We start from the raw sequence: 15,285 nt of genomic DNA, 5'->3' as shown, positions 1-15,285 counted from the left end.
GAACCTTAGTTCTATGCCTGCCCAACAGGAGTAATAGTACTAACCTCAGAGAATAGTTGTGACGAATGAGATCATGTCTGCACATAGTAAATGCTCAATAAATGCTACTTATTATTATATCATTCCAACTTAAACCAAATTTAATCATTAACTCTCTGGAGGATAAAGGAAGCTTTATAACTAAAGCCACAATGTCAAATAAAAACTTAGGAACAAATTTTTCGGGAAAAGACCATAAAGTGCTTAAACAAGGACAATATAGAGAACTACAAACTCCTCCAAAGGATGTCATCACGTTGCTATACCTATCACAAAAAATGATGAGGTGAAAAGTCTTAAACTGGCAACTCAAAAGAATATACTTTCAAAAGCACCTTTTAAAGGATAAGCACACTAGAAAAAACAAAGAATTTTATAAACTAGGATTCTTTATGTAACATTAAAGAATGGTCTTTTAAAAATAGTTAAATTTTACACAGAGCAAAACTCATTTGATTATAACAAAGACTTTTCCCCAAGAGTATAATAGCTCACACCCCTATTCTCACAACGTACTAGAATTTAACATTTCAATTCCAAATACACTTGTAGATCTTCTCTCTCATAAACATCTTTAATAAAATTTGTAATAGAAGAATACTTCAAGCGCTTAGTTTATGAAAGGATTTTTGAAATATTTCATTTGAGGGGCGCCTGGGTGGCGCAGTCGGTTAAGCGTCCGACTTCAGCCAGGTCACGATCTCGCGGTCCGTGAGTTCGAGCCCCGCGTCAGGCTTTGGGCTGATGGCTCAGAGCCTGGAGCCTGTTTCCGATTCTGTGTCTCCCTCTCTCTCTGCCCCTCCCCCGTTCATGCTCTGTCTCTCTCTGTCCCAAAAATAGATAAACGTTGAAAAAAAAAATTAATAAAAAAAATTAAAAAAAAAGAAATATTTCATTTGATCCTGAGATAATTATCTCTATTTACTGAAGAGACGAGGTCCATCAAAATTAAGTAATTTGCCCTACAACTTATATATTACTGTTCAGTGCGAAAACCCATGTCTTTTAACTTTTTCTAGTATACCGCAACTCCTTCATAAAAAGACTCAGTTCAAATCTTGTTAGTTTGGCCAGTGTTGTTTTATCCAACTGTTACAAGTAGGTTAACCATCATCAAAGGCCTGAAAATCTTTTCCCTGCACAGTAATGGCATTTCACCTGCAAGACTTGTCATCTGCCAAGCATCTTGAACTATATAACATTAATTAATAATTATTCTTAGGTAACATTATGACAAGATCTATTATTATAGATGTAACTATACCAATGGTAATGAAGTGGCTGGGCCCACTAGGACAATTTCTCAGCCCAGAATATTTCTCATTTTTCATTTAGTACATGGCCCATTGTTCAATTCTAGATAGAAAGGTAACATGAACTAGTAAACTGACCCTGATATTTTTTCTTCTATAACTAACAAGTCAAATGCAGTGGCCAAAATACTTAAAAGGAATGGAAGGCAAACAAACTTGTATGCCACCCAGAATGCAATGCCATCACAGGTCTATGCCTGCCTTTCATCTTGGTCCAAGAAAATTCCAAAAACAATCTGCCAGCAATTCTTTCCCCAAATTCCCAAATTTTTCCCAGATACATACATTACTATCATTTCCAACAGTATCCTAAAAGCAACTAAGGCATTCTATTTCAGTGACTACTTCTCTAAAACTTGAATATAAATACAATTTCATAATAAAATACCTATATTGGGGAGCTTAACTTCTAAAGAAATTCTGCAGGAAGTCTTTATACAATGTAACTTATCACACTCTTATTTCATACTACATAAACTACCTTTTTATATGCCAGAGTTTAAGGGTAAATTTGGGCAGGTAAGAAGGGATATGTGCCTGTACCATAAACGCTGTATTAATTTGAGTCTTTGGTAGTCATAACATCATTTTCTCTACAGCTAATATTTTGAAAAACTTCACACTCGGACCCTTCCTGGCAATGTAAATAAGACTGTTAGCAGAAACTTCTTCATTTCCATGGAGAATTGAAGAGCAACCTTGCTTTCTTAGAAAGGAAACAGCTATCTGTCTTATACAATACCCCGTCCACTTTAGCCACCTAATACGGACCAAAAAAAAAGGTCTGGAAAACGTCTCTTTTCCAGCCAAGGGCTGTTCCCAGATAAAGGCAATGCTTAGAATACAGAGAGAAAACAAAACAAAACAAAAAAACCTTCTTTGAGGGAAGAAATACGCCAAGGAAGGAGAGCCATGGATCAGAAATAAATAAGGGGTGAGTGTACGCGCTCAGTGTAAGGGCCGGAGGCAGCAGGCACAGAGCTGAGATGCTCCAGCGAAACAACCAGCAGCAGCAGCAGGAAGTTTCAATGGGGCCGGGCAGAGCATGCGCCCTGCACCCGCGCGGTGGCCTTATGTGGAAGGAGCACCACTTGCGAACACCAATAATAGACCAGCAGCACCAGAGAGAGAAACATGAGCAACAAGCACCTTCTTCAACTGTTTCCCCCTCCGTCTGAGCCCCTCCTCCAGCCTACATACTAACCACCCCACCCCACCCTGCAAATGGGAGGGCGACTTCTTCCCCTAAGCCCCGCTGCCAAGATGAAGGGGGAAGGGATTAGAAAAGTGGGGAGATGCTTTTCTATTATTTGGGGGGAGGTGGGGAGAAGGAGGAGGAAAACTATGGGGGAGGAAAAATTAACCCTCTAACCTCCAAAGTGGAGAGATGCTGCCGACTTCGACCCCCAAAGCGAGAATGGAGAAGGACCCTCTCCCATGGGGGAGGAGCAAACCTCCCTACTCTGAGGAAGGAGTTTTGGGGGTTAAACTGGCCCTCGAGGGGAAAGGAAGAGAGACGCAAGCCGACTCTCTCGGGGGAGTTCCCACTAGAGGGAGGGAGAGCTGAAGTGTCCGCTGGCCCCCGCCCACCCAGGTGGAGGGAGAGAAAGGGGCGCCCCGAGAAGATGAGCCCAGCCTCCCCCGAGATGGTCGGGTGGATGGTGGGAGGAGGGGAAGGAGCAAGGCAAGGGAGGAGGAGAAAAGCGCAAAGCTGGCCGGAACCTGCGCTCCCCTTCCCCCGCCACCCAGGGGGAGAAGGGGTGGAGGACCGGCCCCTGCCGCCGGGGAGCAGTCCCAGGGGCAGCCGATCAGCACAATGACCCCTCCACGCCCCCAGCCCACATTTGCCCGCGACGCCCCCACCTCCGCTCCGCGCCAGGCCCCGTGGCCCTAGGGGGTCTCTGCCCCGCCTCCCCACTGCTCAAGACCCTGGGGGCTGGGCGGAGAGGCCAGGCCGGGCGGAGCTGCGCCCCAGGGGAAGGACAGAGCCGCGGAGGCCCGGGATACCCGTGAACAGCGGAGAGAAGGAGCGTGCCAGGGCCGCTTCCCGCCGGGCGTTCGGGCCCCTCGCTTACCTTCTCCACTGCCGACGTCCGGCGGCGGCGCCTGCAGCACCCGCTCCAGCTCAGGGAACGGCAACTCAGGCAGGTCGAGCAGCGGCCCGTAGCGCTCCAAGAAGGAGCAGACTACGGCGAAGTTGGGGCACGAACCCGGGCAGCCCGGAGGAGCCATCGCGGCCGCCGCTGCTGCCGCCGCCGCCATTTTGAACTGGAGGATGGAGGAGGAGGCGATGGGGGGGTGGTGGAGGGAGTTAGGTGCCGAGGAATGGCAGGGCAGCTTTACAGACAACAGGAGGCGCTAGTGAGTAGGCTCTCCTGCGGATCCGAGCGTCTCAGGCACGGCGCCGCGATCCCACAATACAACGGCTGCTCGGAGCAGTCGAGAACCCAACCAGACGAGGGAAAGAGAGGCGCTCTGTGCCTTTCACTTTCCGCCCTCTTTCCGCCCCCTTCCCTCCCTCTTCCTCGCCCCTCCCACTTTGGGTTTGCCACAGCCTCGTGTGACAGGGGGAATGAAAACAAGGGAAGCGGGGCAGGGAGGAGGACTGGAAGCTTGAAGAGGCGGGACTTTTTAGGAGTGGTGGCCAATAGTCTTGGAGGGGGCGGGGCTTCTGGCGACGACTGGCTGAAAGGTTTTTTCGGGGCGGGGCGAGTGGGGGGAGCTCTTAGCCGAGAGGGCCTGAACCAACCAAGGTGAGAGGTAAAGCGCGGAGCGGTGTGGCATCGCAACTCTCGTGGAGAGCGGACGTTGGGTGAGTTTTGTGGGAGCTCCGGGATCTAAAACCCGGCCATCAGATGGTGGGGGAAGTTTAGGAGAGTGAATAAGCAGCAGAAAAAGAGGAGAATCGAAAAGCACGGTTCTGGGAGAACGTTGGAAAGGGGAAAGGCTGAGAAGTGCTCTTAATTAGAGATTGGAGTGAGACCTTTGTAAGAAGTGCCTGCGAAGCTTTGCTGAAGGGTATTGCTGTCTGCTGGGGCACAAGAATCGTAGCTATACTGAAAAACAGGGTCTGAGGGCTCTGGGGGACGAGGACCTGAGGGAATGAGGCTCTGCGGGGATCACCTAGCTGAGGAATCGGGGCCCTGCAAGGAGATCAGGGTCTAGAAGGGACCAGGCTCTTCAGGCCGACCAAGGTGTGAGGGGACAGGGCCCTGCTGTGGTTGCCAGGGTGTGAGGGGAAGGGACTCTTGAGGCACAAAGATCTTATAGGGGACCAGGGTCAGTTGGTGGGCTAGGACTCCACTAAGAAAACGGACAGGATAGCGACTTGGTGCAAGAGCAAAAACTTTGTTAGAAGACAAGGTTCAGTTTCATTGGGGCAGCAGTGCTCATTCTCCCACAAAGAATCTCAGAAAGCTATCAGTCTTGCAAAGTAAAATGCGCAGCTTGGAATGTAACGGTGCGTTATGGTTAGGAGCCTGAGCTTTGGAAGTCAGCCAGACTTGGGTCCTAACAGAACTGCTTCAGGACATTACAGAAGATTTTTCATTTCTTTGAACCTCTGTGAAGTGGGGGTAATAAATGTACTTAAATGGTAGGATTTTACTAGGTATTCACAGTAAATTGACTAGCGCAATCCCTGGCACATTCACTAGAACTATTTTTAAAACATTAGTTGCTATTATTGAACAAAGGAATTTCTAAAATTTATATTGAATTCAGCCATAATTTATATAGTCTACTACTTTGAGCCAGAATTTTCAGCGTGCATTTAAAACTTACATAGTACCTTTTTAAAAAGAATTTGAAACAAGGTATAATATAAACCGTGTAAAATAGGACAATTTATGATGAAAGGAAGATAAAGATATACAGTACAGGCAAATAATTATATTGGGAACAGAAAATGCTTACAATTATTGAATTTCTGTGTTTCTAGGGGAAAAAAAGCACAATGCTCTACATCATTCTCATTATCTAAAGAAAAATACTCATTTTTGTCAAGGGAGGAAAAATAAATCTAGATTGTAAGTTCAATGTGTAACCTACAATACTGACTCCTAATCCTGAGTAATACACAAACTCTTTTTAAAGGGAAAAATGTTTTTTTGAAATTTCTCAAATACTCTTGAAAATTACATTTTAAGAAATACTGCTGTTAAAAATTAAAGTCAACACAACAGTGTGACTATACTTCATGCCACTGAAGTATACACTTAAAAATTATTGAAAAGGGGGGTGCCTGGGTAGCTCAGTCCATTGAACATCTGACCTGATCTCAGCTGACTCTTTTTTTTTTCATCTTTTTTAATTTAAAGATTTTTTTTAAGTTTATTTATTTTGAAAGAAAGAGAGCATGCAAATGGGGGGGAGGGGCTGTGGAGAGGGGGAGAGAGAGAGAATCCCAAGCAGGCTCCATACCATCAGTGTGGAGCCTGATGCGGGGCTCAAATTTACCAACCATGAGATCATGTCCTGGGTTGAAACCAAGATGTTCAACCAACTGAGCCACTCAGGCTCCCCTTTTCAAAATTTTTTAAAGTTTATTTATGGGGGGGGGGGGTGGAGAAGAGCATTTGTGGGGAAGGGGCATAGAGAGAGGGAGAGAGAATCCCAAGCAGGTTCCACGCTGAGAGTCCAGAGATGGACACAGGGCTAGATCCCACGAACCACAAGCTCATGGCCTGAGCCAAAATAAAGAGCCGGAAGCTCAACCTACTGAGCTACCGGCACCTCTCTCAGCTGACTCTTGATCTCAGCTCAGGTCAAGATCTCAGGGTGTGAGTTCAGGCCTCAAGTTGGACTCCATGCTGGGCTTTTGAAGCCCACTTAAGAAAAAAAAAATGGTTAAAGGGGTAAATTTTATTTTATGTATATTTTGCCACAATGAAAAAATAAAAAACAAAAAAGTCTTACTTTAGGAAAACGTTTATAGTTGTGACTTATCATAGCAAAAGAAAGGTTTTTATTTAATGTATAGTAAAATACGTTTTTTAAGTAATACTGCTTAAACACAAATTGAAATTAAAACATATTGGTAGAACTTTCAGATACATCTATGTATCTCTAGACCTGGGGATCTGAAGACCCCATTTTAAGAAAAATCTGACCTAGAACACATCTTTAACAACAGTTTTGCAGAAAGAGACAAAAATTTTGATAAGGTTATTACTTAGTTGACCTTAAATAAAGAGTCCACTCCCATCTTGATGTAGCCAGTGCACATGCTGCCCTCATTATTTATTTTGAATATAGCCCTAGCCTATAGCAATATTTTTTAAACACTGGGTCATGACCCATAGTTTTAAAATCAATGTGGTGGATCAAGCCCAGAATTACATTAAAAATGAAAAAGAATAAAAATAGAACAGTGCTAAAAAAATAGAACAGAGGGGCGCCTGGGTGGCTCAGTCGGTGAAGCGTCTGACTTCGGCTCAGGTCATGATTTCACGGTCCGTGAGTTCGAGCCCCGCGTCGGGCTCTGTGTTGACCGCTCAGAGCCTGGAGCCTGTTTCGGATTCTGTGTCTCCCTCTCTCTCTGACCCTCCCCTGTTCATGCTCTGTCTCTCTCTGTCTCAAAAATAAATAAACGTTAAAAAAAATTAAAAAAAAAAAAATAGAACAGAAAATAGTGTATCATCTATAGTAAGGATAAGTATAAGCATATTGCAAGAAATATTTGTGAAATATGTATGTTTGCCGGCGTGTATTATGACATAAAATGTATTTGTTGCTGTGGTTTAGACAAAGAGTTTGAAACACATTCCCTTACCTTTACATGTGGAGGAAAATAAATGAATGAATGTCTGGCTGAATGAACAAATGGGATCTTTATCACTTGATTATGACAAAGGAAATAGATATTATTGGGTAAAATTCCTGCTTTAATATCACACTCCTAGATGACATCTAAGCATGAATACAGTAGCTATCATATATTTTTCATTTAGTAAAATTGTATATGTCAGGCACACCAATTTTCCAAGCACCAAGCAGAACTAGGTTGCAAAAGTATTTCTTTAGTACTCTTAAGATGATATTCGGATATCTGGGAAATCATTAAAATAAATTGTGTCAAAATACTTTAATTTGCAAGTAAAAGACAAACAGGCTTAAACGTAAAGGAAATTTATTGCCTTACATAACTGAAAAGACCAGTGGTAAGTCATGCTTGAGGTATGGTCTAATCAGGTGGTAAGTCTGTTTCTTAGTATTTCTCTCTGTTTAGTCTTCCTATTCATGGGTTGAATTTTCAGACCGATTTCCCTCATAGTACTAGCAGTTTCAAGGTACTTTTCTATATTCTATACATCCCAGCCTCAATATCTCAGAAGCTCCCCAAAAAAGTCCCCAAACTGGCACTGATTGGTCCATCTCTGCTCTCACATTCAACCATGAGCCAGTGTGCCCAGTGTAGAAAGTGAAAGTAGAATGTACTGAATGCATTAGCCTAGGTCAGTGCTTCATTCCTACAGCAAGATATACAAAGGTCAGTGCTTCATTCCTAAAGCTAGAGGTTTATCAAAACCACATGGACACAATACATCAAGAGCCCTAATACACAAGATGCAAAAACTGACAGAATTGGAAGGAGAAATAGAGGAATTCAACAATACTACTTGGAAACTTCAATACTCTACTTTCTTTTTATTATTATTATTATTTAAGTTTATTTTTGAGAGAGAGATAGACAGACAGAACATGAATGGTGGAGGCGAAGAGAGAGAGGGAGATACAATTTGAAACAGGCTCCAGGCTCCAAGCCGTCAGCACAGACCCCAACGTGGGGCTCGAACTCACGACCTGCAAGATCATAACCTGAGCCGAAGTTGGACACTTAACCCACTGAGCCACCCAGGCACCCCAATTCTCCACTTTCAGTAATGGTCATCTAGGACAACGGAGCAGACTGTAAACAAAGAAATTTGCTTGAAAAACACAACAAAATAACTAGATTTAACAAACATCTATGGATACTGCATAACAATAGCTGAACACACATTTTTCTCAAGTACACATGGAAAATTCTCCAAGATAAACCATGTGCTAGGGCATAAAAAAGAAGACTCAACAAATTTAAGCATGGTGAAATTATGCCAAACATGTTCTCCAAACATGGAATTTAGCCAGAATAAAAAACAGAAGAAAATTTGGAAAATTAATTTGTATATGGATGTTAAGTGACACACACCCAAATAACCAATTGTTCAAAGAAGAAATCATAAAATTAGAAAATACTTTGAGATAAATAAAAATGAAAACATAAAAAAAAAACAAAACTTAGGGGATACACCTAAAACACTACTTAAAGAGAAATACGCTATATGTAAATGCCTATATTTAAGAAGATGATTTCAGAAGCTCCTGGGTGGCTCAGTGGGTTATGAGTCAGGTCATAATCGACTTCAGCTCAGGTCATGATCTCTAGGTTCTTGCATTCGAGTCTTGCGTTGGGCTCTGTGCTGACAGCTCAGAGCCTGGAACCTACTTCAGATTCTGCGTCTGTCTGTCTGTCTGTCTCTCTCTCTCCCCCTCCCCCCTCGCCTGCTCATGCTCTCTCTCTCAAAAAAATAAACATTAAAAAATTTTTTTAAAGATTATTTCAAATCAATAACCTAAACTTCCATCTTTATAAAACTGGAAAACAGCAAACTAAACACAAAATAAATAGGAGGAAGGAAATGATAAAGATTAGCATAGATCTTCATGAAAGAGAGAATAGAAAAATAGAGAAAAGCAACAAATCCAAAAATTGATTCTTTGAAAATAACTACAAAATTGACAAGTCTTTAGCTAGACTGGCAAAGATGAAAACAGAAAAGTCAAGTAACTGAAATGAACAAGGGGACATAACTACAGTAATTTTTAAAAAGGATTATAAAGGAATATTATAAATAACTGTTTGCCAGCAAATTAGATAATCTAAGTGAAATGAATAGAACAATACAAACTACTGAAACTCAAAAAACAGTAGAAAATCTGAATGGAATTATAACTAGTAAAAAGATTGAATTAGGAATTTGAACCCTACCACACCCCCCCAAAAAAGATCAAGAAAGACACCAAGAGTTCTAATGCACAAAGAAAAGGCCATGTGAAGACAAAGTAAGGAGAAATCCATCTGCAAGCCAGAAGAGAAGTGTCACCAGAAATCAACCCTGTTGGCACCTTGATCTTGGACTTCCAGCCTCCAGACTGAGAAAATAAATTTCTGTTTTTTAAGCCACTCAGTTTGTGGTATTTTGTTATGGAAGTTCTAGCCAACTAACACAGAAGTCTTTTTCAATACTCATAGCAATTCATTATACTTCCCTTATACCAATTTTCAAAAGTTACTTAATATTTTTAATTTTTTTTTTAATGCTTATTTATTCCTGAAAGACAGAGCATGAATGGGGGAGGGTCAGAGCGAGAGAGGGACACAGAATCTGAAGCAAGCCCCAGGCTCTGAGCCGTCGGCACAGAGCCCGATGCAGGGCTTGAACTCATGAGCCGTGAGATCATGACCTGACCCAAGTCAGATGCCCAACAGACTGAGCCACCCAGATGCTCCAAAACTGAATATTTTAGAATACATTGTTGGAAGCCTAGGTTCTGATGTTCCCCCTGCCCATTATTGTTCTTTGTACTTAGTCACTTGCTTAGACTAAATCTGTAAATTCTGTCTCTCATGCAATGTGTGGCCACTGAAATCTGTTTTTAATTTTTATTCATTTATTTTATTTTTTTAGTATATTTATTTTGAGAGAGAGAGAAAGAGAGAGAGGATCCCAAGCAGACTCCATGCTGCCAGTGCAGAGCCTGATGGGGGCTTTGAGCTCATGAACTGTGAGAACATGACCTGAGGGGAAACCAAGAGTCAGACACTTAACCGACTGAACCACCCAGACTCCCCTATTCATTTTTTTTAAGTTTATTTATTTTTTTAGTAATCTCTGCACCCAATGTGGGGCTCGAACTCATGATCTCAAGATCAAGAATCGCATGCTCTTCCAATTGAACCAGCCAGGTGCTCCTTAATTTCTCTTCCTGTTTTTATTTTTAAGTTCGGCTTCCTACATAGCTTCGTATTCAGTCAAAGAAAGACTGTGTTCAAACAACTCAAGCCAGTAAGACTTTCACTCTACTGGTGGGTCAGTGTGTGCACTGGGGAGTACCTTCAATGTTCATGTTGTTTTCATGTCTCGCCTGGCTTTTACTTTATTTTAAGTGCTCTTGTGCTTTCTTGCTTCTTTATTTTGCATGTGCTGTTGGTTCCACTGGCCCAGAATGTTTGCATGATTTAGGCCTACTCAGTTTGTGTCTTTGATACACATACTCAGAGCAATTGGTCCACTCCAGATATGTGGAGAGCTCATCAAGCCCCCTATAGCTATGTGAGCTCTGAGAAATTCCTGTTAAATCCCTGCCTACTCTGCAAATCCATTGCTTGCCCCAAACACTCACAATAGCAAGGAAGCAGAGCCACCTGCCATCCATGTTTGCTTGCTTGCCGCTGAGCTCACCAGTTTAACTTCTAATGCTCTAAATCAATCAAGCCTCCTCTGGCCAAAGCAGCAAGTCTGTTGTTGGTTTTCATGTTCTGCCTCAACCAAGGTGAACCTCTGTGCCGACAGAACTGATGTGGGGACATGACAGTAATCCCAGGCAGGAACAGCAAGCCATGTTATTGATCTCTGAAATACAGCGGCTTTCATAAATAAGCACTTTGCAGCTTGTAGTATGCCTTTATTATTATTTCTAGAGTGCCAAGTTATTATTTTGAAAGACTTGTACAGCTTTATACTTACTTTTTGGGGAGAGGATGTGTCAACCTCCTTACTCCATCATGCTGAAGTAAATCTTTTAATTTTATCTCTCAAAAAATATCGAGAATTCCACCCAGAGTCTTAGTAATGTCGTATCTAGTTTCCATGGTTAAATGATTCAGGATCCCAAGAATAACATTTTACTTTTGAGACCTCTAGAGAAGAAGTGACAACCACATAAATGACAAAGTTAACTCACAGCAGACCAGGGTTTCCTGTATTTTGTATATAGTATTATATTTTAGAATACATTTTTGTATATAGACTAGCTCCTGTGTTTTGGAGTTGTTTTCAACCTTACTTCATAACTTACTTGACATATTTTTCTTTTAATTTCAGAGTTCAGTTAAGTTCCTTATGTCCTCCCCTGAAATTGCTTCCCTATCATGGGGGCAAATGAAAGTACAAGGCTCTACTAAAACCTATAAGGACTGCAAAGTGTGGCCAGGGGGAAGTCGGGCTTGGGACTGGAGAGAAACAGGAACTGAGGTAAGCTATGAGTGTGTGGTTGACACTGCATGAGGCTGACCAAATGATTTCCAACCTCCTAAGCCATAATGACCAAGTGAAAAGTAACTATTCCTCTCTCTCTGTCTATCCCTTTCCCTCTCCCTCTCCCTCGCCTTCTCCCTCCTCCTCTCACTTCCCCACCCAGAGATATAACTCAGGTACCATTAACTCACCCTTTTAAATTATGCAATTCAATGGACTTTCTATTGTCATACACTTGTACAGTACTTACCACTACTAATTCCAGAATATACTTACCACCCCAAAAGGAAACCTCATAATCATCAGCAGTCACTTCTCTTCCCTCCCCCCAACTCCTACAACTACTAATCTACTTTTTTTTGTTTTTAAGATTTTATTTTTTTAAGTAATCTCTACACCCAACTTGGGACTCAAACTCACGACCCCAAGATCAAGAGTCACATGCCCTACTGACTAAGCCAGCCAGGAGCCCCTAATCTACTTTCTGTTACTATACATGTGCTTATTCTAGACTTTTCATGTGAACAAAATCATTCATTTCTCTTAGGTATATACCTAAGATTGGAAATGCTGGGTCATGTGACAACTCTATGTTTAATTTTTTGAGGAACTGCCAAATTGTTTTACAAAGATTTTAGGAATTATGGAGGTTCCAATTTTTCTAAATCTCTCCTCACTGTTTTTTTTGTTGTTGTTTTTATTGTATCATCTGGGTGGGTGTGAAACATTATCTCCTTGTGGTTTGAACTTGCATTTTCCTTGTATTGTACTTCCTACAGGATTCTCACTGTGCCATACCCAGGTAGAGTCTCCCAAGGTAGAGGTTGGGTGAAAGAAGGGAGCCCCTACCTCTCAACCACATTCACTTAGGACTTCTCGGCAACAGACAGCTGGGAGCAGGATGAGAAATACTTAAGTCCTGTTCTTCCCAGGAACAAAGCCTTCCAGCTGGTAGCTGTAAGGGGAAACAGCTCTGTGTTGTAGGCTGATGCAATCCAGTGGAGTATCCACCTCACTGGCTGGGAGTGGAGAAGCAGGCAGCAGTCTTCCTGAGAAACCATAGATATTCACCTTGCCTACCAAATATTTATAGAATTTCCTGAAGAGATGTTTCTTTTCTTTTTCTGTTTTTTTGAGTTTATTTAGAGAGAGTGAGCGAGTGGGGGAGGGGCAGAGAGAGAACACGAGACAGGATCCCATGCAGGCTCCGTGCTGACAGTAAAGAGCCCAGTGTGGGACTCGAGCCCACAAACTGCGAGATCATAACCTGAGCTGAAGTTGGATGCCTAACTGACCGAGCCAAACAGGCACCTCAAAAGATGTTTCTTCATTTGCTGTTTGCTCTTAGAATCATTTCCAAAGGCTTTGAGTGGTATTCTTTTTTCCAATTTTTTTGGGGGGGAGGGGGTGGTTAAAATTTGTCTTTTGTTTGTGTGTGTGTTTTAGTTTTTGTTTCCTTTTTTTTTTTTAATTTTTTTTTAACGTTTTATTTATTTTTGAGACAGAGAGAGACAGAGCATGAATGGGGGAGGGGCAGAGAGAGAGGGAGACACAGAATCGGAAGCAGGCACCAGGCTCTGAGCCATCAGCCCAGAGCCCGAGGCGGGGCTCGAACTCACAGACCGCGAGATTGTGACCTGAGCTGAAGTCGGACGTTTAACCGACTGAGCCACCCAGGCGCCCCTAGTTTTTGTTTCCTTTAATAATTTTCATTTTGGAGGAGGTTATGGAGCTCCTCATGCTGTAATGATGAAAGTTGATCCTTCAGTTTTAAAGGATAATTTTGCTTGATACATAATTCTTGATTAATAGTCTTTTTCTTGGGGTGCCTGTGTGGCTCAGTCAGTTAGGTGTCCAACTTGGGCTCAGGTCATGATCTCATGGTTCATGAGTTTGAGCTCCACATCAGGCTCTATGCTGACAGCGCAGAGCCTGGAGCCTGCTCAGATTCTGTGTCTCCCTCTCCCTCTCTCTCTCTCTCTCTCTCTCGCTCTCTCTCTTTCTCTCTGGCCGTTTCCTGCTCATGCTCTGTCTCTCTCTCTCAAAAATAAACATTAAAAAAAATTTGTTTAAGTCTTTTTCTTTTGGCCCTTTGTATATGTCATCCCACTTTTTTAGCTTCATTGTTTACTAATGGGAAACCCAACTGTTAGAGTTCTTCCTTGGACTTGACAGGTCATTCCTCTCTTGCTGCTTTCAAAATTCTTTGTCTTTTGTTTTTGACAGTTTCACTGTGATGTGTCTACATGTGGATCACTTTGAATTTATCTTATGTGGAATATATTGAGCTTTTTGGATATGTGTATTGTTTTTGTCAAATTGGGAGGATTTTCAGTCATTCTTCAAATATCCCTTCTGCCCATTCTGTCTCTCCTCTCCTTTGATATCCATTATGAGTATATTGGTATTTTAGATGGTAGTCCCTCAGATGTCTGAGGTTTGTTCATTTTCTTCATTCTATTCCCTTTTTTCTCACATTGGATAATCTAAATTAATGTATTTTTCACTTTTGCTGACTCTTACCTTCTGTTGAGCCTTTTTAGTGAAATTTTCACTTCAGTTATTATACTTTTCAACTCCAGCATTTCTATTTTGTCCTTAAAAAATAATTTCTATCTCTTTATTGATATTCTCTAATTTTTAAGGTATTGTCCTTATACTTTCCTTTAGTTCTTTGAATATAGTTTCCTGAGATAATGATTTGACAGAGATTTCCTTATATGCCTGGAACCAGTAGGTATTCCAGTGTTTGCTGAGGGGCTCTGTTTGCAGTTTGCGGTATGTAGTCAACACTCAGCCAGGCAGTTTAAAATTATGCCTATTTAGGGGTGCCTGGGTGGCTCGGTTGAGCGTCCGACTTCGGCTCAGGTCATGATCTTGCGGTCCATGAGTTCGATCCCCACATCGGGCTCTGTGCTGACAGCTCAGAGCCTGGAGCCTGCTTTGGATTCTGTGTCCCCCTCTCTCTCTGCCCCTCTCCCACTCATGCTCCATCTCTCTCTAAAGTAAATAAACATTAACAAAATAAAAAATAAAATAAACAAAATAAAATAAAATTCTGCCTATTTCTTGCTTATGCTGAGACTCAAGATTAGCCAGAGTGGTGTGTGTAGGGCCTTCTCATGTCATTCCTGAGCATATGCACAACCCTGGACATGTGTATCACCATTTCAATACCAAGGTTCATATCAGAGTTTTTCAGAGCCCTCTATGGAGATCTCACTTCCCAGTTTTCCCTTTTGAGTTTTTTGGTTAACCTTGTTTGCCCTGCTATCTAATGCATCAGGCAGCTGCACTGTTAAACATTTGTCTCTGACAGTTTTGGACAAACTTCTTTGAGGGGAAAAAGAGGTTTATACTGGCAAACTCCAAGTCAGATCAAATAAAGACAACCTATGAATTGGGTTTTCCAGAGAACCATCAGACAGGTCAAATAATGACAGTTTTTTAGGAGAGGAGATTTGAAGGAGTTTTATTCTATTATTCCATCTTGTGACTTCCAGGCTGGTAGTTTTCACTGTGATTGTGGGTTGTTGCTTTTCAAGGCTACCAGAGAACTAGGGAAGGAGAAAATTGGAATAGGGCAAGTTAAAATTGCACAAAGCTCACTTTTCAACTGTGTTTTTTTTAAA

At 42.1% G+C, this 15,285-nt stretch overlaps 2 protein-coding genes across 3 annotated transcripts in view; one reads left to right on the top strand and one right to left on the bottom strand.

Moving 5' to 3' along the window:
• Positions 1-3,929, bottom strand: part of RSF1 (remodeling and spacing factor 1) — a 156,021-nt gene extending 152,092 nt beyond the window's left edge. For both annotated transcript variants that reach the window (XM_045483870.1, XM_045483871.1), the window contains exon 1: positions 3,428-3,929. In XM_045483870.1, the coding sequence (XP_045339826.1) occupies positions 3,428-3,614 (187 nt within the window). In that variant the 5' untranslated portion in view covers positions 3,615-3,929. The remainder of the gene's footprint in view (positions 1-3,427) is intronic.
• A 119-nt stretch (positions 3,930-4,048) lies between these two features.
• AAMDC (adipogenesis associated Mth938 domain containing) overlaps positions 4,049-15,285 on the top strand; it is a 31,578-nt gene continuing 20,341 nt past the window's right edge. Inside the window, exons 1-2 of the mRNA XM_045483875.1 lie at positions 4,049-4,164; positions 11,501-11,650. Of these exons, the coding sequence (XP_045339831.1) occupies positions 11,519-11,650 (132 nt within the window). The 5' untranslated portion in view covers positions 4,049-4,164; positions 11,501-11,518. The remainder of the gene's footprint in view (positions 4,165-11,500; positions 11,651-15,285) is intronic.

The sequence above is a fragment of the Leopardus geoffroyi genome, chromosome D1 (assembly GCF_018350155.1).
Source record: "Leopardus geoffroyi isolate Oge1 chromosome D1, O.geoffroyi_Oge1_pat1.0, whole genome shotgun sequence".
Classification (NCBI taxonomy): Eukaryota; Metazoa; Chordata; class Mammalia; order Carnivora; family Felidae; genus Leopardus; species Leopardus geoffroyi.
The sequence above is the reverse complement of the archived record's forward strand: the minus strand, read 5'-3'. Positions and strand labels throughout refer to the sequence as shown.